Source organism: Quercus robur, chromosome 2, assembly GCF_932294415.1.
Source record: "Quercus robur chromosome 2, dhQueRobu3.1, whole genome shotgun sequence".
Classification (NCBI taxonomy): domain Eukaryota; kingdom Viridiplantae; phylum Streptophyta; class Magnoliopsida; order Fagales; family Fagaceae; genus Quercus; species Quercus robur.
This window is the reverse complement of record NC_065535.1, coordinates 75,473,799-75,498,032: the sequence shown is the minus strand read 5'-3', so window position 1 is coordinate 75,498,032 and position 24,234 is coordinate 75,473,799. Positions and strand designations below refer to the sequence as shown.

The 24,234-nt window shown below is 33.9% G+C and overlaps 2 protein-coding genes across 6 annotated transcripts; one reads left to right on the top strand and one right to left on the bottom strand.

Annotated features, from left to right (window-relative positions):
• Positions 1–3,003: 3,003 nt before the first annotated feature.
• On the top strand, positions 3,004–6,488 carry LOC126715036 (type IV inositol polyphosphate 5-phosphatase 7-like). The gene is made up of 7 exons (XM_050415462.1): positions 3,004–3,547; positions 3,636–3,720; positions 3,818–3,928; positions 4,049–4,657; positions 5,132–5,395; positions 5,710–5,898; positions 6,051–6,488. Exons 1-6 carry the CDS (start codon positions 3,448–3,450, stop codon positions 5,879–5,881), a joined length of 1,341 nt encoding a protein of 446 aa, XP_050271419.1. The 5' UTR covers positions 3,004–3,447; the 3' UTR covers positions 5,882–5,898; positions 6,051–6,488.
• LOC126715037 (uncharacterized) lies at positions 5,448–10,385 on the bottom strand. Of its 5 annotated transcripts, none has more exons than XM_050415466.1 (10): positions 10,252–10,385; positions 9,740–9,909; positions 9,563–9,631; positions 9,420–9,439; positions 9,259–9,303; positions 8,416–8,492; positions 7,630–7,763; positions 7,271–7,359; positions 6,712–6,850; positions 5,448–5,596 (listed from the first exon to the last, which is right to left on the bottom strand). In XM_050415466.1, the coding sequence occupies exons 1-9, from the start codon at positions 10,322–10,324 to the stop codon at positions 6,718–6,720; spliced, it is 810 nt and encodes a 269-aa protein (XP_050271423.1). In that variant the 5' UTR covers positions 10,325–10,385; the 3' UTR covers positions 5,448–5,596; positions 6,712–6,717. The 5 variants fall into 5 exon arrangements, with proteins under 5 accessions (XP_050271423.1, XP_050271420.1, XP_050271424.1 ...); XM_050415463.1 differs by having other exon boundaries at positions 6,736–6,850; XM_050415467.1 differs by having other exon boundaries at positions 6,736–6,850; positions 8,428–8,492.
• Between the last annotated feature and the right edge of the window lie 13,849 nt (positions 10,386–24,234).

Below are 24,234 nucleotides of genomic sequence, written 5' to 3'. Positions count from 1 at the left end.
TCGAACTGATTGTTCATGGGTCAGATCAAACTGATTGGTCGGAACTAATTTGGCCGTGGTTTGTTGGTTTTTTTTCCTTTTTTTTCTTGCTATGGTTGGTGGTGATGGGTGGGTGGATGTGGTGGCTGGCGGTTCGGTTTGGCCATGGTTTGGTCCGACAGTGGATGTGGAGGGTTTTTTTTTTTTTTTTTTTTTTTTGCTGTTGTTTGTGGTGGCAGTGGATCTGGTTGGTGGCTAGTGGTGGCGATGGTGGGTGGTTGTGGTATGGGTGGGTGGGTGGATGTGGTGGCCGGCGTTGCTGAGAATAATTGGGTTGAGAAAGTGAGAGATAGAGGAGAGAGAGGGGAAAAATAATAAAGAAACAATATTTAAATGAAATGGTAAAAAAAAAAGAAGTTTTAATATAGGTTGTATTGTAAAGTGATGTGTTATATGTTATAAAATTGGGTTTTGAGATGGTAAATGCTAAATTTTTTAGAATGGTTGATAAGAATGCTCTAAGAACCTATCTCACTTAATTAGTGATTAATAATTATAATAATTTTCTTTTGTAAGATGCATTAATATTCTCTTGAATTCTCTATCCCGGCTTACTCTTTAGCACATCGCAAGAAATAATAAATTCAGCATAAATAAAGAGTGAACTTGACTTGCCCAGAAAAAAGGAAAAAAGAGTGAACTAAATGTAACATCTTACCAAAAGAAACAATAAAAATGGCTGTAATATATAATAAACAAGTGAATATAATGGTCCTTTTCTAATATGCAAGTATATACTGAGCTGTAAGTCATAAATCTCTTTTTAAAATTAAACTCAGATTACTTTGTTACCACTTGAACACAGGTTGAGGAATTGTAGTTTCTGAGATTGGGATGCAATGTCCGGCCACTAGAGTTGGATATAATTAATGTAACAATATCTCATGTTTGGTATGACTATCTATATGTTGTTGTTGTTGTTTATTTATTTATTTTTTTGAGACTTGAAGATCTTAGGGAAAAAATTTACAATTTTCTGCTAATTGCAAAATTCTACTAAGTGTCTGTTTGGGACAAGCTGAAAATTTCAACTTATTTGCAATTTTAGTTTATTTTTGCTACTATTCATATGTCTCACTGCACTTTTTAGTATTATTCATATGTCTCACGGTACTATTTAAGTTAACTTTTACATTTATTTATGGTATTTTCATAAAAAAGTTTTCAATTTCAGTAAAATAATCAGATTCCAAACAGACTAAAAGCTTTTTACTGAAAGTATTATAGATAAAAGTAGAAGTTAATTGAAATAGTATAGTGAGACCCATGAATAGTACCAAAAAGTGCAGTGGGATCCATAAATAGTAACAAAAATAAGTAGAATAGTAAAATAAGTTGGCAAAAATAATCTTTGCCAAACGGATACTTTGGGTGTGTTTGGATACCACTTATTTTGGTAGAAACTGAAAATTGAAAACACTATAGCAAAATAATTTTTAAATGTGTGAATAGTGCCGTGAGACCCATTTTTAATAAAAGTTTTGCTGAAAAAGAGATTTATGGGTTCCTTGAACAGTGCATGGGACCCCTGGAAAAGCATAAAAGCCATAGAAACGTGGTTTTCAAAAAAAAGGAAAAAATACGCAGGTCCAAACTCTGGCCTTTTCATCAATATCCAAACGAGTACTTTGTGTGTGGTATTGCACATTTAATGTTTATGGATTAAAAAAATAAAAAGTAAAGTAAGGAAATATCCACTTGATTTGAAAAATAATAAAAGAGTTCAATTAACAGTATCGAAGTGCATTAATTAAAGTTAAATTTTTTTATTGCAATTTATCAATTTTTTGGAAAGTCACACAACCTTTAGTTAAATGGGTAATTATTTATTAACTTTTGTTACTTCTCAATACAAAAGTCTAGCTCAATTATTTCTTAAGAGCATTCTCAGCAAGCTTAGCCTGCTTAGCCAAATTTGAGCAAATCTCACTTAAAAATGCTTCGCATCAAGCTTAATAGTTTTCCAAAAATAATGAGTTTCAGTTAACTTAACTGGTAAAATCTTGTCTTTGAATAAGAGATCTAGGGTTCAAAAGGTACCTACACCAAAAATCAATTAACGTCTTAGTTTGATAATAAAAAATAATAATTATAGAGTAGATGCTTTAAGTTAAAATTCTAACATACCTCTTTTTAGATGTTGGCCATGACAAATCATGTGGTGAAGGACGTTGGCCACAACAGATTTGCGTTGATTTTATTTTTATTTTTATATTTTTAGTAACCGATTTGGGTTGATTTTGGAGGAGTAGAGGAATAAAAAAGATATATTTGTAAAGAGTTAAATAGAATAAAAATAGTGTATAGAGAGTGATGCAGTTGTTGTACATAATATATTAGCTAAAGTAACAAAAATAGAGGTCAGTTTAACTAAAATAGCATTGAACCTGATATTAATGATCAAACAACTGCAATCAAGCACCAATTAGCATATTCCATAATTAGAATTTGATCCAACAAGTGCAATCAAGCATCCTTGGTGTGGTGGTCACTTCACAAGTATAAATGCTTGTAGGGTGTGGGAGACAAGGGTCGGGGTTCAAGTATTCAGGATGAAATTTCACACACATATACACATAGATTAAGTTAGAGTAGAAATTCTATATTGTATATAAAAAAAAAAAATTCCACGATTAGAATTCAAAAGCTTTACTACTAAAACTCTTCGGATAAAACTATACTTTGTACAACAATACCAACAATCACTACTACCAAAGTTCTATTTCTTACAGCTCTAATCCTTGCATGATTATTATTTGTTTGATGGAGAGATGGAGTATTGAGTAGGAGAAGGTGCATCCAATAAATGTGCATATGATAGCTTATCTCAGTGGTCCACTCTAGAGGGCAACCCATGCCCTATACTAGATTGTTTGACTTAATAATCTATTGTCACGTAAAAATCCATGAGACATACGTGACCAGCACCACCTAACGTCTAAAAATCCAAATTATCGAAAGAAAATGAAAATCATAAAAGCTTTGTGAGGCCACTATCTTTTTGCGGTTTTTCCTTTCTCTGAACCAGACATTGGAACTTCACCATGAAGTAGTATATGGGGTTACAAGTTTGGTCCAACAAGCTTTGACTTTAACATTGATTTGCTCTCAAAATTAAAATCTCTCTCGGGGTTATTGCGTGCTGTGGAAATATATAACGTACAAGCTTCCTGCTTGGTTTTGTCTCTTTCTTTTTCTCTCACATAAGGCGATTGGCTCAACGATGCTATCCACACCAAAACCCAGGAAAATTTATTGGTAATATTGAATATGATGAAACTAGCAGTTATGCTCAATTTTGAACGGCTTTCAAGTAAGGAAGATTCGAAAATTCTCACAAGGCACATCTATTCCATCTTCTTGTGATTTATATGGCATGCATGGACTAGATTGTTTTGTTTGTGAGCTATGGATATTGAGAACCAGAAGTCGAAAACTCGGAAGCTTGGCAAATGGTTTAAGAGGAAGAAAAAAAGAGCCGACCCATTTCATCTGAGTGAAGATTCAGGTTAACTACTACTTATTTTTTCCTTCTAAGTTTCATGGCTTTCAATAGTATTTTGTTTCGAAATTACTGAATTCTCTTGCATATGAAGTTGAGGATGAGAATGATGATTACCTGGACAATGTTCTCCTTCGGTCAAGGGAAATGGATCCAACCATTTCAATCAATGAATTAAGGTGAGACTTTTTATCTTTTAGTCCAAATTAAGAAATAAACCAAAAAAAAAAAGTTTTTACTTTGTGTGTGATAAATATCTCTCTCTGCGCACTTCAGAATCTTTGTGGGTACATGGAATGTTGCTGGAAGATCTCCTGTGGGTAGTCTAGCTGTAGATTTGGATGAATGGTTGAATCTCAAAGATGCTGCGGACATGTACGTTCTTGGGTATGTAATAATTGTTCAGGTCATCTTAATGTCCCTATTACGTACATATCTATCTCTCTTTAATCTCTTATGTCAGAAAAAAAGGAACTCATTTGACAGCAAAGAAAATTCCTCTTGCAGATTTCAAGAGATTGTACCATTAAAGACCCTAAATGTAATAGGAGCCGAAGATCCAACTGAAGCTACGAATTGGAACATGCTTATAGGAAAAACTCTCAATAACAAATATGGATGCCCTTGGTTGACACCGATGTTGAATATAATCTCAAGTGACAATTACCACTACGCAGGGAGTCCCAATTGGAAAAAGAGGAGCAGTGTTGGCGGCCGAATTGGGACTCCAACAAGAGAGAGATCAAGGAATCAAAGTGAAAAGCTAAGCGGGAACAGCAAGTACAAGCTAATGGCAAGCAAGAAGATGGTTGGGGTCTTTGTAAGCGTGTGGATGAAGAGGGAGTTGCTTAGGAAGTTTTGCGTTTCGAATGTGAAAGTTTGTTCAGTGGCTTGTGGAATCATGGGTTATTTGGGAAACAAAGGTGCGGTTTCTGTTAGCATGTCAATTGAAGGAACTAGTTTTTGCTTCATTGCTGCTCACTTGGCTTCTGGTGAGAAAAAGGGTGATGAAATCAGAAGGAATCGCCAAGTCTGGGAGATTTTCAGGCGAACATCTTTCCCTCAAGCAGCTAAAACTGATAATAGTTCACCCCCTCTCAATATCTTGGGACATGAGTAAGTGGTCCTACTCCAAACAAATAAGCAAGAAGATTTTATATTGTTTTGTTCAATGTTGGTGTTCAGTATTTTTGGGCCTAAAATTAAGATTTTGAATTTCAATCCTTCTTAAGATCAAAAACTTTTGACAAGCATAGTTTTTGTCAATAGTACGACCATAAAATTCTTCATCTACTTTGATATTTGGAGGGCTTGTATTAAGGAAGAAATTGGATTTCAACAAGAAGATCTTAACGCTAATCGCATCACATTACTGTTACACAGTAACATCTTTGCATTTGAAATCTTATTCAACATTCAAAAGTATTTTCAGTATCAAACTTCTATTTCAAATTCCAAGTAAATATTAAAATGCAACACCTTAATAAAAAGATAATTTGAAGAGGATGAAGAATGTTAAAGTTATATGATATAGGCTGAACAAAATTTCTGATCTTTAATAAATTAAAATGTATTATGTTTGTGGAATAGCCAGATATTCTGGTTCGGGGATCTCAACTATAGACTATGCTTGGAGGACAGTTTTGCAAGGCAGCTGATAAAGAAGCAAGACTGGAAAGCATTGCAAGAGTTTGATCAACTTCGGAGGGAACAAAAAGATGCAAGAGTATTTCAGGGTTGGCAGGAGGGAGATATAGATTTTGCACCTACTTACAAGTATTCTTCCTCAAATCACAACCGGTACTCAGGTGGCCTTCCAAGCAAAGCAGGAGAGAAGCAAAGGACTCCAGCATGGTATAATTATCAATCCGATAAGTCTGGAGAGACAATTTTTTTTTCAGTCACAAGTCACAACTTATCATGTCAGTAATTGTCAAAATTTTTGTATCCCTAACATTGCTCTCATCAATCACAGTTTTTGCTTAAAATTTTGAACTGTCTCAAGGCCAGATGACCATGATTGACCCAGTCCTAGGTTGCAAGTGATAGTTTGACCTGAAATAAATTTCCATCTTCATTGTCAATTGTCATAAATTACAATATTAGTAGCAGTTGCTTTAAAATTACTTCGCTAGAACAATGTATGAGACGAGATCATGTAATGGCAGGTGTGATAGAATTCTATGGTATGGGAGAGGGATAAAGCAAATATCCTATTTTCGTAGTGAAAGCAAGTTCTCCGACCATCGACCCGTTTCTGGCCTATTCTCTACAAAGGTCAAGATGTTAAGTCTACCAGTCCAGGAGTTGTTGCACTGCACACCATTTTTCCCACCATAAGACCCCCCAAACTAACTGTAAGTTCTACCTGATTGTTTGAAAATACTGGTTATCTGGAAATTCTACTTGTACATAAATTTCAGTAAATTGAGTCATTTATGGAGTATTTAAATTTGTGGCCATAATGAAAGTGTTGTCATCATCATTATCATTATTGTATTTATTGCAGGAGCTGTCTCATGATGAAGTGACGAAATCAACATTCCTATTGTTGATTGTAAATGATACTGAACCATCGTCAATACAAGTGCATAAATGTAAATGCAACGGATGAGAATGGATACAGCTGGTCCATGTAGCTGCAGGCTGGCTCCGTGAGATATGTCGTTGTCTCATAGTTCTAATTTTCTCGGTTTTCTTTGGGATTATTATTTGTTCGAAATGAAAATTAGATCTGATAGACAAAAAGTAAAGCATTCTGATATATTTATTTATTATTTTTTTTTGGGGGGGTGGGTTAGGAGGGAAGGAAATATTAACTTAGCAGGGAATTATCTAGCAAAACAAAGGTATGAGGGAGTGAAAATTAGGATTCTTTGAAGTGTTTATGGAAATAAGCTTGATAGAATTTGAATGAAGCTTTGAAACATAGAGCATTTCCAAACAATTAGCATATTTTTTTTCCTCCTATTATTATCTTTTGTACAAAATGGGCAGTCACATCTTCCCTGAAAGGCTGAAACGCAGGGGTTTTACTCAACATCTAAAGCCAGTTGTCTTCAATATGAACAGTAAGTAACATGAATGTTTGGACCCTCGAGTGCGCAATTGCAGTACATATTTGATAAGATCAACACTATAAATGCAGTAATAGCAAGTAGACTACTTACAAAGAATCAGTTTGCCTCGTCTACCTGATCAAATCCACTCAGAGCCTCCACATTATCTAAATGACAACTCGGACAAATAAAACTCCTCTGCAACTCCTCTCTGAGGGAAGCAAACTTAAATTCCAATTCATCACTCTGCGTGTTTACAGTCAAAGAAACATTCTTGGCTAGTTGGGCTCATAAACTATGTTGGTTGAAGCACAAGCAAAATAGCTCAGATGAAAGAAAGCAAGCATATTTTCCCAATTCTATACCATATTAAACATTATTGCTCTTCTGGTTGCTGGGTGATCCAGAAAATAAAAATAAAACTAAAAACGGGATGAGAATAAGGAAAATGAAAAAATAAAATATGGTGTCAAGATTTTTTAATGAAGCCCTTTTACTGTCAATTAGTTGCAAGCTAAATATCTCTTTCCTACCAGTTGTAATGTTGTTTGTACAAATGAGCTTGACAGTTTTCTTTATGATGCAATTTTATCTTTTGTTCTCATAAATTATTAAACAGTTAGTGACCTTTCAAAAGGTAGTACCCAATGTATAGATTTGATAAGGATATATTGTTATGTCATCTACTGCTTTCTTTACTTTCATTATCACTTCCATCAGAGACACCTTCTTCTCAAAATCAATCAAATCCTGCTGGACCTGCAGGAGTCACAGACAATTTAAGTATTTTTTACAGAAAATTTCAACAAGATCTCTCTCTCTCTCTAAAATAAGTTTTAGCCCCAATGGGATGGGGTAGTGGAGAATTAAACTAGTAACCTCCGCTTTGCAAGGCATGATCCCTGGCCGATTACACCCCTTGGGGTTCATCAAGATCTCATATGAGAAAGGAATAAGGGATGTAAAGTCTAGACCTTTCGAAAAATGCATTATATTGTAGAACTTTTATGCAGAGGACTAACTTCTCACCTGCTTTTGAAAATTCAGCTCTGCTTGGAATTCTTCTTCCTCTTTAGTTGTTTGGGATATTATATGGGCCAATGTGTCCTCAGAAGTCTTTGGATCTACTTCAGTGACTTCCATCACGTGTTTGTCTTTGGTTTCTGAAATAAGTCGCAAGCTCCTCAGTTTCTAGCTAACAACATTAATCAATGTAAGTAATTCCATGCAAGAAAGATTCAATTAGAAAACAAAGAGGAGATAGGGAGGGAAGAATTAAATGGAAAAAATGACACGGGGGTCAGGAAGAGACATAGAAAAGCTCTTTCGTGTATGCAATGAGCAAAAAGTTAGCTAAAATAATTGATTGAGGTTTCATATTTATATTAGTTAATGTCTCCAAAACTACCAATATGCTTCCTTAGTAATTTGACAGGACATTGTCAATCAATAGCAGTTTACCATTCTATAACAGAAATTTAATTATTCAACACGTGTTTGCAAACTTCAGCTTCCAAGATGCAGAAATGTAGAATTGATTTGTGTTGAACTATGAAAAATCAAAAACCAACAAATCAGTTCAATTCACGGAAGTTTTTGGATTTTAACCTATATACTTGAGACTAATTGGGAAATGGGAAGCCCATTATGCCTTTTTTTTTTTTTTTTTTTCTAATAAAAGGCACATGCCGCATGATCATACCACAGAAACAATACAAAAAGGCGAATGCCCTGATTTATTTTTTTGTTAACAAACATCAATGCCAGGAATTGCAAAATCAATTTCCATGATAATATTAAACTGAAAAATTGTACCAATGCTATCACCTGTTGCCATTCCAACATGATTTTCATGGTGTACATCACAAGTCATTGTCTCTTGGTGAAATTTCCTGTATTAACAAGCAGTAATATGATCACAGAAAATCAGAATATGTTAGATATATTTTATAACGCTCTGCACACTTTCTTCTATACTACATCAAGGTCCGTAAAATCCAAAAATGAGTTTTTATTGAATACTATCTCTAAGAACAGCAAGAATCTCAAAATCTTCATGCCAATAATATAGCAAGTTGTTTTCCAGTATCTTGTACTCAATCAGTAGATATAAGAGGCCTTTTGATTTCTTAGTGCAAGGTTGTAGGATCATCAAGATCCTGTAACGAGGATAATGATATGTTCTAGTTGATAAAGTATAATAACAATAAAGGTATCAGTCGATGTAAGCAAGCAAAAGAATAAGAAACAAAAGTACAATGGACACCAGCTTGGGGCAGTATATATTCTAATGCATTAAAAAGCTTACTCACTTGCTATATGCCCATATCTATTCTCTTGAAAATTGAATATCGCCTACAAGTACTACACTATTTCAAAGGTAGCCCATGCCATGCCATGCCATGTCACTCACCACCATTTTGAAAACAGATACAACACTCAAATTTTTCTAGGGATTTCCTTTCTTTACATTCTGCAATATCCATTTAAAGGAGAATCCTACCTAAGAAACACGCACGTGCACTTAAACGCTTCATATTCCATATGGAATCATTGCCAGGAATCAAGATCATATGTCAAACACTGGTCAGCTGACTCAGTTATGTTGTTCAAAGAATAAAACGCTGAGATCTGCATAAGCGAGAGTAGAAAACCAACCTTATCCTAGCGTTGAGCTCAACCATTTGGCTTATAAACTCATCTCTGCATGGACAATAAGAGCAGTAGAGATAAATGCATGAAAGCCAAATTTGTGTTACGCTACAACAACGATTCCATACTCAAAAAGAATAATCAAGTATAGGATGACAATACTATACCGCAAACCTCCTTCAGTATTCTTTGGAAGATCCAATCACATTTTCCCATACATCAAGGTTCAATTGAAGAAAACAGAATTCAAGTTAGCTTTATCAGGAAAAAGAGGTTCAAACTACACACACAAAAAAAAAAAAAGCTTTACCAGTACCTTCAGAGCTTCCACATCATATCCAATGGTGGATACTTCGTCCTGAATCAGAGAAATCCTTGCCTGAAAGAAATTAAGAGCAATTGCATTGAAATTAATTAGACCTAAACTTGATCTAACTGAGGGGAAATTCAACGACAAATTGACACGAAATCCAAAGTAAAACAAAACCTCTAGGGCTTGAATCGAAGCTTCGTTCATAGTCAATTCAACTTCGTAGCCTTTAAGCTCTTGCTCAGCGGTTTCTTTTGCGCGCTTGGCATCTTCAAGCTCCGCATTTGCTGTGTCGAGCTCATATCGAAGTTCTTCGATTCGCTTTTTCAAGCCAACTACTCTTCGCTCTGCATATTTCACAATAAATATATGAATCAAGATCTACGACTGCATTTCAGAAAATTGCAACGAAATAAGAAAATCCAAAGCATATGTTTGATTGCCAAGAAAATGTAGGAAGATCGAAGAATTTAACCTTTTAGTTCTAAGATCTATATTGTTCGGGACATAAAAATAAACGCATTGCAATTTTCTGTGCCTAATTCCAATAATTAGCTTACTTTAAAGGAGTTTGTAATGTAAATTTGAAAAATCGAAACCAGGATAGAAAAAAAATGAGATTCAGAGCTGTTTTTTTTTTGTTTCCGCGCGAACACTTTCTCGGGAACCAAACGGAAGTCAATTCGTACCTCCTTGCGATTTTTCAGATGCGAAATCGCGAATTAGGGTTAGGAGCTGCCTCTGAGGATCATTTCCCGCCATTTCTTCTGAGCTTTCGGTTTCGCGCTTCTTTTTCTTCACAAGCTAATTTTTGTGTGTGTGATTGTAACCGTTTCAGGTTTCGCTTACGACCCTATGCATTTATGTAGTGGTTTAATGGGCCCAATGCTGAGGCCCAATTTAGAAGGGGCCGATGTAAATCCCAAAACAAATGCAATGCTTTACAAAGTGCAAAGCTGTTTTGGATTGGTGCACAAGAAAGCAGCCCAAATACTTGCAAGGTTACCAGCCCAATTCGTAACTTGTATGTTATAAGGGTCTAGCTAATGTATGTCCTTAAGAGCATACACTTTTCATTTTTACATAAAAGATTTCCTAAAATGGTTTATTAATATATGCCCTAAGGGCACACATTAGTAAAACATATATATATATATATATGTTTATATACAATTTGAAAGTTGGGAGAGGGAGAATTCAATCGTGGAATGATTTTGTTGAAAATATTAAGAGGTATCTATTGAGTTATAAGACTTTTGACACATGTTACAAAATTGGTGAGAAGGTATTTTATGTGACCATTCTCTTAACATGTGAATTTTCAGTTATGTGGGTCTCCATATTATTAGAAAGTGGCTTCATGATCCTTAAAATAATAATAATAAAAAAAAAATAAAAGGAGGAAGAGAGTGGATTTATAACCATTCTATAGAGGGACAGAGCTAGGATCTTACCTTATGGGGGGTTATATAAACAATTTTTTTTAATGCAAACTAGCATTTAATTAGTATTAACAAAATATCAACAAGGAAAATGCTAAAGCTGCTACTAATTTACTAAAAAGTAAACTAATGTGACAATGAATTAAACGTAATTAGTGTCATATCAATAGCATAATAAATATAACTACTACTAGTTTTACTACAAAATATTTAAAAACTTATATGACAATAAATGTGATTGGTGCACATAAAAAATATATTTTTTTAATTATTTATTTGTTGTATTTTGATGATTAATACATTAATTTGTAAGGCTTGTGCAATAATTTTGTTATCATTCTAAATAAATTCTTTGACCAATCAATAAATGAAAAAGACAAAATAATTGTTGAATTATTTGGATTTTTCTTTTGAAAAAAATATTGTAGCAAGGTTTCCAATTATTTATCATCTAATTATATGTCGAATTTTTTTTTTTTAACTAAAAAAATAATTAGCATTGTCAAGGAAAGAAAAAGAACCGCGCTTTTAACTTTTTAGTCCCAAACAACTTAAAAATACGAGTCATTTGCATAAAAAAAAAAAAAAAAACTAAAAACTAAACTAAATAATTAACAAATATGTTTTGAAGTTTGTAAAATGTCTAAAACGAACACACGCACCACACATTCTGGGCTTTCGGTTTCGCTCTTCTTCTTCACAAGCTAATTTTTGCGTGTGATTGAAACCATTTCAGGTTTCGCTAACGGCCGATTTAATGGGCCTAAGGGCGGGCCCAATTCAAAAGGGCCTACGTAAATCCCTAAACAAGTGCAAGGCTTACAAAGCTTAAAGCTCTTTTAGATTGGCACGTGAGAATTCAGCCCGGATTGGGAGAATTCAATTGTGGACGATTTTGTTGAAATTATCCAAAGATAATAATTGAGGTATAAGACTCTTGGCATATGTTACAAAACTATTGAGAATGTATTTCATGAAACAATTTTTTGTGATTATTCTCTTAACATGTGAATATTCAGTTATGTGGGTTTCCATATTATTAGAAAGCCATTTCATGATTTTTAAAATAAAAATTAAAGAAGGAAGAAAGTGGGTTTATAACCGTTCTATAAAGGGAAGGAGCTAGAATTTTACCATATGGGGGGCCAGTATAAATTTTTTTTTTAATGCAACTACTGTATCTAGGTTTCCCTAATTTACCAATCAAATATAAGTGATACAACTATTTATATGTCAAATATTTTTTGAATTAAAAAAATAATAAGCATTGCCAAGGAAAGAACCATACTTTTAACTTTAAGTCCCAAGTTACAAACACCCAAAGCCAAACAACTTAAAAATGCAAAGTCATTTGCATAAATAATAAAAACATAATTAACAAAATATGTTTTGAACTTTGCAAAATGTCAAAACAGTACACACACCTTACAGGTACACTTGATCTTTTTTTTTTTTTTTTTTTTTGAAGAGAGATACACTTGATCTTATAGTGCAGAGTCACAAAAATGAGATGCATGTTGTATTTCTTGGCTTCTAGGGCCAATTTTTAATTTTGAGGGGCCCAAAATAATTAATTTTAAATTTTAATTTATGTATATAACATTCAAAAAGATTTTAAAATCTGAGCATTTATGGCTGAGTTATTTTAGGGATTGAGATCTAGTGCAATAGCAAAAAGCTATTATACCGTGCAATTAATCATAGTTCGTAAGAGAGAGGTGAAACAATAAAGTGTAAAAGTGAAATGGTAAAAAGTTGAGAGTTAAAATTTTTTTTATTTAAGAGTTGAGATTAAAAGTGACTTTTGCAACTTTTATTATCAATTGTTGATATCCTATTGCATGGTGTTATAGCTATCTCAATCCTTAGTTTAAAACCACAATCAAATTCACAATTATCCTATGTGACAAACTGTAACTAATTGTCTGTCTCTTTCATATAAGCTCGTTAACTCCTTTCAATCATTTCATTATAGTCTTAGAATTTTTGGCCATGGCCCCCTTAGCAATAATATAGTTTGGTTCCGGTTCTATAGGATAGGTTTCCAACACTTGGCGGCGTAGCGCACAGAGGAAGTGCCCTACGAAACCCTGATCTTATTGCTGTTTACGATAAAAGGTGGGGAGGTGGTGGAAAAAGAGACCCACTTATCTTTGCTGCTCAAAGCCAAGGGTCCACATTCCACAGGAGCTTAATTACTTGCTACAGTTACTTGCTGCTAAGCCCCCAAATTCCCAAAGAATGTGATTGCTACCAAACACCACCCACCCACATTGTCAACTACTGTGTTGTCAATTTGGTCATCAGGGAATTTGTTGGTTGCAGATAGAAGAGGTTGTTGAATGCCTAAAACTGTTCAAATTGCCAATCCATCTTTCTTGTGCTATCAATTTGCACAGTATTCACCGGAAAAAACAAAAAAAAAGTGGAGGCGTAGTGTACAGTGGCATAGCCAGCAATTTATTGCTGATATTAAAATTATAATGATTGAATATAGTTTGATAGGAATCTTCTAATTGTAAATTATCTGAGGTATACTTCAGATGAGAGTCTACTCAATACATTTTGAACTGTTAAGAGTGTTTGTTTTTTTGATTTAAATATTAAATTAATAATAAATTTTCTATATTATTTCTTTTTTGTTTTAAAAATTAAAACCATTCATTCATATTGGCTATTGCTATTTTTAGGTTTATTAAAGTCTCTTTTACAATTTTTAAGAAAATTGGTTATTAATAATTTTTCAGTATACTCATTTTTTTTTCATTTATTGAAATAGTTTAGGGTTTCAATTTGCTTGGACTTCTATTGGTTCAATGTTTTGGAGACTTTCTTGGAGATGAAAAGAAGAATTAATACAAATTCCACATATATTATATGAATACTTTTTATTTAAAGTAATTCTGTTTATACGATTACTTATCCAAAGTTTATACGATTACTTATCCAAACTATAAACCCCCCACAAGGTTCCCCCTCTCTTTTGTTGCTGGCAATGTGTAATTCTATGTAGAAAATAAAATTATTTATCATTATTGTCATTAATATTAGTATGAAATGATTAAGGACTTATCATTTTCAGAAAATACTAAAAATACAATCTATTTTACTACATAAATTTTACAAATGAACATAATAATTTATGTAATTACTTGTCACAACAATAGAAAAATGCTAAATTTAAAAATAAAATTCATTTATCTCACTTTGAGCATTCCACTAATACTCGATCAATCACAGTTTACAGGGATACCCCACATTTTACCTCAAGTGTATTACAAACTTGTATGCCAACTTTTACAAGCAAGCTAATGTATATATATTAAGCAATTTCTTTATTGTGTTAATTGTTGAAGTAGTTCCAATCTCATTGATTGTCATGTTTATTTCTAAGACTTTTAATGTAAATTGGTAGTAATTTTAGCATGTACCTAGATAAATTTCTTAATTAATTTTATTTTATTCTTGTTTAAAATTAAGTTAGCATATTAGTTTTTAGTACTCATGTAGTGAAATTTCTTCTATCTCTAGTTTCACTTATCATGTTTTCATATGTTAAGTTTTAGGTTGTGGTATCAAAACAAGTGTAAATGAGGGTTGTCTTTAAAATAGTTTAGTTATATATTGTTATTGTGTCAAGTCAAGAAATTATTTGAAGATCTCAAGTTTCAGAAGACTCGCTTGAGTGAACTTAAAAAAAAAGTCTGCTTGACTATTGATCAAGCAAGACTGCATAAAACAGTAACTGAACTTGTTGAACCGATGTTTAAACCTAGTTACCCAAAAGTGATTTTTCCTTTGAAGCACTTCATCACTAAACCCTTGATTATTTTTATTATTTTTGGATTGTGATTAATTGATTATTACTCTGGTGTGCTAGCTAATTTATCAATTCTTAACTCTAGACTAAGCAAAACTTAATCAATTATTGGGGTAATTTTGCTAGTTGGGTTCAAACTAGACGTATAAATGTGCCTCCAATAGACGTATATGCATGTAGCATAATGTTTCACGTCCTTTTAATATACGGATTATTACACCAAGAAAGTAATATGGGTATAGCACTGTCGTTTCTTATGCTACTATACGTAGCAAATTAACGAGCGATTGTGGTAGCTTGACCATCAAATCCCACTCGCTTTGTACTTTTGCTGTTGTAGCATTGGCTAGATGCCAATTTTGCCACAGCCAGTGTGCCACTAATGAAAACTAGCACTTCATTTTACTGAGGGGGTCATCTTTTATAAACAACAACAAATCAAAGAGAAAAGTAGAAAAATATATCCTCTTTTTGAAAATGAGTCCATGTTTTCTGGCCATAGTCAACATTAAACGCACGCTTAAAAAGAGCCAAAGTTGTATCCTTATCATACTCCTTACAAGATGACCTTTCAGCAAGCTCATCATATGATGCAAAAGCAGGCACATTTGTTTTTTCATGACAAACCTAGGTGCGGATCAAAGAGTTTTGTCATGTTAGTCACATCCTTGGGGTTCTCCCTCCAACTCCATGTGAAATGGCCTTGTTTAATTGGGCTTTTCTAATTGAAAACTCGACCAGTTAACCCCAGATATCCGACAGACTCCACCTAAAAGAATCTTAATTAGTCACTTCGGTCTCTATCAACTTCTTAGTTTTTACTCCATCACCATGAAAATTCATGATGAGAGAGTGGCCTGTGCAATACTTACATTTGGAACTTGTTTTTGTGCGTTTTTGGTTCTGATTTGGTTTGGGTCCAGTGTTTAAATACATTGCTACCGCACACATGTCTATGATATGACACAGATTGGTATAGTCATATGTGTCACATGTGTCTTGTTTGTGTTAAGAGAAGCTTTGCCCATCATCTGATTGTTGACGAACACACTCAGGTGAATTTACATTTTGTGCTAAAATAAATAGAAAGACAAACTTAAAGTTAGAGAAGTCAGTACTATTTCTTTTTTTTAGGCATTGAAAGTTTTGAACCATAACATTACATCCCTCATCCCTGTCCTTTTTTTTTTTCTCTCTCTCTGCAAGTGTTGTTTTGATGCTGTGAAAATAAAAGAATAAGGTTCCAAAAGGAGGAAGGAAAGCCACAAAAGAGAAGTGTTTAATCAATATTGTCATGGCCTCTTTGGGATGCAGAAAGAACAAGTACTAGCTAGAAAGACAACACATTCATCATGAAAGAATATTTTTTGAAATGCATCATGAAAGAATATTATTCGCGATGATGATTTATAGTTAGTGGCGATAGGAACAAAAAGTGAACAATTCACTCCCACAGTTTGAAGGTCACAATGTCTGAGGATACACCACCTGGAATTTTCATGTAAGTGTTAAATCCAAGCCCAGTTTTACGATAATATTTGTTAGAAATACTGAATCAATTGTAGTGTATTTATCAAGTAATAACATATATAAAAGTGTCTTTATATAGTAGATAAATGTGATGTACAAATATGCGTGCTAAGCAAGACAAGTAAAGTAGGCCTAAAGCTCACGAGCCTATTACACATTAACAGTTCCCTCAAACTCAAGGTGGGGTATCAGAGCAGTGAAATTCAAGCTCATCAAGACAATAATAAAATGAAGTTCCTTATGCCGACAATTTGTGTATTGGGTTGGGAATAATAACATGAAAATTTTTATTCCGCACGATGGGGTGTTGATAAGCATATTATTTGTAAATGACTCCATAAAACTTTAGATTAAATGATCTAATAGTATACAACAATGGCAACAGGAATACTAGTGGGAGATTACTAGCACCATTAATTTTCTTATGCTTGTCTTGTCTCATGCGGGGTGGTAATTGCTTTAAGTAAATTAGGTACAATCTTATAGATTTGGCAGTAAAAAATGCATCGATCAAACAAATGATGAGCACTTGTAAGAATTGTGACACTAATAAATAATAAGAAGAAAAGCAAGGAAGAGTTGCACGATCGAGTATCAGCTAGTGGCAGTCATAAGGAATATGAAATATTGCTGATCAAATCTAGTCAGACTACTTTGAGGCTAGACAGGAAAAGCTCGTGCCTGTATAGTTGAGTGACACAACGGAAAGATTACAAGGTCAGCCATATCATGACTCAACTCCAATTTATGAGTTGTCCAGCAATGATCAAGAAAAAAAGAAGGGGATAAAAATTAATGAGTTGTAATCCATGATCTAGATAAAAAGGAGATAAAAGATTGAATGAAAAAGAACAATGCTAAAGAAAATAATCTAGTCTACCCCTTTCTCTCTTCCTTTTGTGTGTGCGTTTGTTTCTAAAAAAAAAAAAAAAAACCTTTAGTAATTGAAGGACTCCTAATTAAATAAGGAAAATAAAAAAGATATAAACAAATTAGCAGAAGAATATAATCATTTATAGGAGATGTACGTGATTCTTGATATGTATTAACTTGACATCCTATTATTTCGTTAAAACTTTTTGCTATAATATGTTATTTCCCATTTGAGCCATGCTGAAAATCTAGGATAATTATTGATGAATGTGCTAAAAGGGAACAATAGTACTAACATGCAAGGTGATAGTGTTCGACATAACCCGCGAGACGACACATTGGGTTAGTGTTCATTGATTAGTGTGAATGGGTTCATGTCAAATCACTCGATTTGTTGAAAACAATTTATAAATGAGTCAATTTTATCTCTGATTTATTTAACTTACAATAATCCAAAATTCAGTTCATTACTTTGTGTCGACCCAATAAAATATGTTTATTTAATGGGATAAAAATACTTGAGTTTGTGTCAACCCAAAATGACTTATTTATTAAGCATGTTATGTGAGTTGTGTCATGTTAACCTACTTAATAAACAGATCATGTTAGGGATGAAGGGCTTTGACACAGTTATTAAATAAGTCAAGTTATGGTTGACTCATGTATTCGAATATCCAGACCTCACCACGACACAAACACAACTCGCCAACATGAATTTCCACCTTAACATACCCTTGGATGTGTGACTAGTTGTACCCTCCTCCCTTCCCCATTTCTCTGCATCAACCTAGTGGAACTATGTGTATTGAATGACAAAGAAGAGTTCTAATTACTAAATGTGGATATCTTTATTAGAAGGACAACATTTTCCTCCAAACTTAGTTGAAATAACCTCTTTCAATACATTTCATGGCAATTAATAAGGTTATCAAATGACAAAGAGAGGCAGAGAGGCAGACTTAATAGAAAAATGTTTTCTTTAAACTATATAATAATGGATTCAGATCCTCTAGAGTTCTTAAAGTAATCTACCAATAGATTTCCTTAATCTTAACAATTAAGATTATTATTAATGGAATGCTAACATGACAAAATTTAGATCATTAAATCATTAAATATCTAGACCATTAAATCATTAAAGAATGGTTAAGATTTAAAGAAATCTATTTGGTAGAGTACTCTAGAAAATCTAGAGGATCTGAATCCATATGCACATATATGACTTAATAGAAAAATATTTGATGGAAGTTTTTATACAAAAAACTAACTTAATGGAAATTTTTTATAAATGGGAAAATAATAAAAATAATAAGTCATGATAAAACATGTTTTAACTTTTAAGTATTAATTACACACATATATACATGTGTGTGTTATTTTGTGGTTTTTAAAATCATTAATATATTTAGTCTTGTTTTTTACCCTGCCATGGAGATTATCCATATTTATTAAATCTCATTACTTACTATAAATTATTTAAATATGTCATAGACTATTATTGAATATGTTATAGGAGAGGAAATGTATATTCGAAAATTTGTTTATTTGTCACATTAAATTTCTTCCAACCTAGGATGGAGGAAATTTATGATTATATCAAAATGGTAGACAAGTGCTTAAGATCAACTTATTGGGTTTTGATTGTTGTCAAATTGTGTGTCTATATAAAGAACAAGTAAAAGGGAAATTCCAATTGACAGTTATAATTGACAAGTGTCTCATTTTAAGTGAAAAATTTGATAGACAAATGTCACAATCTGAAAACATACGATCATATCAATACATAAAGGTCATTAGTTACGTACACCTAAAACGCTATTCTTAAAGTAGTGCTATATATCTTCCACACATGGTGCCTTCCTCAATCAATCCAATTCAGAACCTTATGCGTTCCTCAAAGAATATATGATATACGATCATATGGGCAACCAGTAGGCACAAATCATTGTGTTATATAGGACGGCTTGCCTCAAGTGTACCAAAGTGTACTTCATGTTACCACCTTCTAAGGTTTAGGCACAATACACTTCATTTTAGCACCTTCTAAGGTTTAGAGTCTTTAGACGCAATTGGCTAATTCCGATATTAGGCATCTGTGTTTGGAATCTAGGGACTAGGATACATCCATAGACATAGTGGGCACTTATGCTAATAAGGCGTACTAGGACGAAGGTGAGTACGTTGTAATAATGTATTTTAATCCAGATATATGCGATATTTGATGTTCAGTCTCTTATTCAATAGCAAGATATTTTACTAGTTAAGAAAAAATTCACATTTTAATGGATAATTAATCCAATTATATTATAGGATCTTAGTGTTGGCATATTTTGCAAGGTGGTCGGTACCATACCGGTCAGTATGTATTGTACTGGTACGTATACTGGTATCAAAATGTCAACATTTAATACTAGTTCAAATACCAGCCGTACCAGCCATACTGGCCGATTTCAGGTATTACCAGCCAATACCAGGTGTATGGGCCAGTACAGAAAAAAAAGCTTCCTTTTTTTTTATTATTTTTTTTTTATAGTTTTATAATTTTTGAATTTTTGTAAGAGCAGAATGGTAACTTATTTGCATTAATTAATTAATTAATTAATTAATTATTTTTGAGAAGCAAGCCATAAATTTTCATTAAAACAAACTAGCCGAAATCGGCTTGAAGTACACTTTGTAGCTGTGATGGAACATCCTCCATCCACACTAAATTACTACTAACATGTCTTGCTAGGTTAAGTGCTAAACTATTGTCTTGTCTGTGAGTGTGAGAGAAACTTAAGCTGCTAAACATGTCCATAGTTGGTCTTGCTGTAGAAAATAAATGACCAAACGTGGTAAGGGACTCCTCTTCACTATTTAGAGCTTTAATTACCACCTTTGAGTCACCCTCAATAATGATAGATGAAAAGCCTAGCTTAGTTGCAAAGGAAACCGCTCAGGCTGTTGCCAGAGCTTCAACATCCTCGATGGAAGGTGGAAGCACAATGTTCTCGGACAAAGAAGTGAGAACCTGACCTTGATGATTTCGTATCACCACACCCAACCCTGCTCTTTTGTCTTATATAGCCCCGTCAAAGTTTGCTTTGAGTTTTGTCATTGGAGGATGTTAGGTTCTAAGGAATTAGGAACTAATGTATTAGAACTTCATTTTGTAATGTTGACAAACCATGATCAAAACGTTTTAGTCTTGTTTAGACTCATTTAGACTTGCTCAAAGTATGCGTTATTATGTAAAGTTGGAATCAAGTTACTGCAGGATTTACTGTGTAAATCTGCTTGGCTAGATCGATCGAGAAGTAGTGTAGATTGTTTTTTTCTGTAGAATTTCCAACTTAGCCCAAGCCCGTTTGACGTGTAGGGTTTTATGTTTTGCCTTAAGTATAAAAGGGAAAATCCTAGCCACGTTTTGTGGTTGCTCTTTATGTTGTGTGTATGAATATTCTGTGAAATTTAGAGGTGTTTGCCTTCACACACACTTAGGGTTTTCAATCTCAAGATTGATGTCGAGAGCTTGGTCATCAATTTAGTTGCTGCTTTCAAGAGCTTAAACATACACAAGCGGGAGTGCCTGTACTTGCTAGGAATCCAAGAAAGAAGTAGTCCGTGGACTCGGAGCTGTCACGTGGTCGTGGTAGTAAGTTTCCTACTCGAGGTAGCAATAGGATGTTAGTTGTCTAAGTCGCTATTGTGTAAACTTTAATTCTTTCATAGTGGATTCGTTTTACCTTGAGAATAGTTAGATTAAATCATTCATAGGTTTTTTACTGGTTTGGTTTTCCTAGGTTATTATATTGTTGTATTCTTTATTTTTCGCACTTTACAATAATATGATATATGTGTGTTAACCTAGATTTGATAATTTGACTAAGTAATCACTTGGCTAATTAACTAGGTTAATCTGGTTGCATTTTAAGGGGTCTAAAAATAAACAGAGGAGGTTTCCATTTGACTTGCTGCCTTTCTGCTCTTAGTAGCTGAGGTTGCCGCTCCGAAAGCACCTGCAAGAACTCTTGTAGCATTTGGGTGGCAAGAGGGTAGATTTGATTGTAAGGGAAATCTTTCTGGCTGACCCTAACTTGATTCTAGTGATACCATATAGTCCAAGCGATAGTGGAAAAGTTCTCTAGATCCTAATTTTCAGCAATAATGTGTTGGACTAGTGCATGAAAAGATGAGAAGCTTGAACCTCCTCTGAAGCTCCATTGATTATCTGACTCCCACACCACTGACAATTTTGGGCATTCCCAAAGTGCAGGAAGGACTGTTTTGGGAGAGGCACGGTAGTGATCACAAATGCTCTCAGTTAGAACTTTCCTATGGACCAAGTTTGTCTTTGTTGGAATTGCATTCTTACATGCTTTCCACATCAAATTCCTAACTTTATTAGGAACTGTAGCCTCCTAAATCTTCTTCCAAAGAACTTGATGAAGGCTCGGGTTGTTTGAACTTGTACCTTGAATGCAATTTTCATTAACAAGAAACTTATAGCCTGATATGACAGAGTAGTTACTTGAAGAGGCAAACGGCCAAATAACTTTATCCTCAGTCCACTTCTGATTCAATGGGATGCTCAATATCAATTTAGCTTCTTGTGGAGTGAACAAATCGTTGATTAATTCAGACTCCCACCTGTGAGAAATCGGGTTGATGAATTCCATCACTTTGGCTTCTTGAAATCCTTCCACCACTGGTGATTGCACTGTATGATGATCCAAAGATGGTAACCAGGCATCTTTTTACATGCTAATTTTCTCCCCACAGCCAACTCTTCATCTAGCTCCTCTCTTTAACATGTCTCTTCCTTTCAATATACTCTACCAAGCGTAAGACCCCTTTGAAGATTGAGCAGCCTCCATGATGGAGCAATTTGAAAAGAATTTAGCCTTGAAAATTCGATAAAATAAAGAATTTTTATTGTGAAGGAGATGCCATGCCTATTTTGCTAAGAGAGCATCATTAAATAAGGCTAGATCCTTAAAACCCATACCTCAATCTTTCTTTGGTTGACAAAGATTTTCCCACTTCACCCAATGGATTTTCCTACGGTCTCCTCTTTGTCGCTACCAAAATTTTCTAACAATACTTTCAATTTCAGAGCATAGACCTACCGGAATTTTAAAGCAAACTCATGGTATAGGTGGGGATTGCTTGTACCACTGCTTTAATTAGGACCTCCCTACCTACTTTTGAGAGTAGCTTTTCTTCCCAACCTTGTAATTTTCTCCACACCTAGCCTTCTTCCTCTCCCCCACAAATGATGGTAATCCTAAGTACTTCTCATATTGCTTGATTTCAGGAACTCCCAAGGCTTGCTTTATGTGGTTTCTCATGTCCTCTGAGGTGAGCTTGTTGCAGAATATGGTAGTTTTATTCTTATTAATCTGTTGTGCATTAATTTATTAGTATTATTTGTTTTCTTAGTATGCAATGAACAATTAAGTTTTCTATTTTTTATATTGTGTTTTTTTTTTTTTCTTTTAATTGATGCTAAAGTCTAAAACCATGAATAATTTGTTCTGAATTGAGGTAATGTTTTATGATAAACTTTTATATTTAGTATAACACACACACACACACATATATTTATGAATATAAAAAATAATAGTAAATCCAAAATGGTACACCAGTATTAACTAGTACCAAAATATATCGTTCCACTAGTCAAATTGGTACAGTCTCCAGTACGAGATTGACTCCCTTGATATTATTTTGTATCAATTTTTCGTGTACTTTTCTGTTGATATTTTCATTTTACTTGTTAAGTTCTAAGTAATTAGGAAGTAATGTATTAGAACTTTATTTTGTATGTTGGCAAACCATGATCAAAACAAGTTTAGTCTTGTTTTAGATTGGCTCAAAGTATAGGCCTTTTATGTAAAGTTGGAATCGAGTTACTGCAGAATTGAGTATGCAATTCTATTTGGCTCGATCGATCAAGAATTAGACTCGATCGATCGAAAGTCGTGTGGATTGTTTTTTTTTTTGTAGAATTTCCAGCTCAGCCCTAAGCCCATATGACGTGTAGGGTTTTATGTTTTGCCCTAGGTATAAAAGGGAATTGAGTTACTGCAGAATTGAGTATGCAATTCTGTTTGGCTCGATCGATCAAGAATTAGACTCGATCGATCGAAAGTCGTGTGGATTGTTTTTTTTGTAGAATTTCCAACTCAGCCCTAAGCCTATATGACGTGTAGGGTTTTATGTTTTGCCCTAGGTATAAAAGGGAAACCCTAGCCACGTTTTTGAGGTTGCTCCTTATGCTGTATGTGTGAATATTTTGTGAGATTTAGAGGTGCTTTCCTTCACACATACTTAGGGTTTCCAAGATTCAAGATTATGTCAAGAACTTGGTGATCATTTAGTTGCTGCATTCAAGAAGCTTAAAGATACACAAGCTGGTGTGCTTGTACTCGCTAGGAATCCAAGAAAGAAGTAGTTTGTGGACTCGGAGCTATCATGGGGTCGTGGTAGTAAGTTTCCTACTCGAGGTAGCAATAGGATGTTAGTGGTCTAAGTCGCTATTGTGTAAACTTCAATTCTTTCATAGTGGATTTAGGTTTACCTTGAGGATAGCTAGGTTAAATCCTCCCCAGGTTTTTACCGGTTTGGTTTCCTGGGTTATCATATCTTTGTGTTTTTTATTTTCCGCACTTTACACATTGATATGATATATTTGTGTTAACCTAGATCTGATAATTTGACTAAGTAATCACTTGGCTAAATAACTAGGTTAATCTGGTTTTGTTTTAAGGGGTCTAAAAACAAACAGTACCATGTTACATTTGTGGGATCATTATACTCGGTTGAGAGTTCAATTTGCTAAAAAGTGAAATTTCTAAACTAAACATCTTAATAGATATTAATATGTTAGGTGAGTTGAGGGGTGAGTTCAAAATTTGAAAAGTAGTTGGAATAATAACCTTAGAGGACACTTGGCAGTAACTTAGTTTTCACGAGCTTGAGAGAAATCGGTTATTTGCATCATTTTTTGTACCCATCCTTTA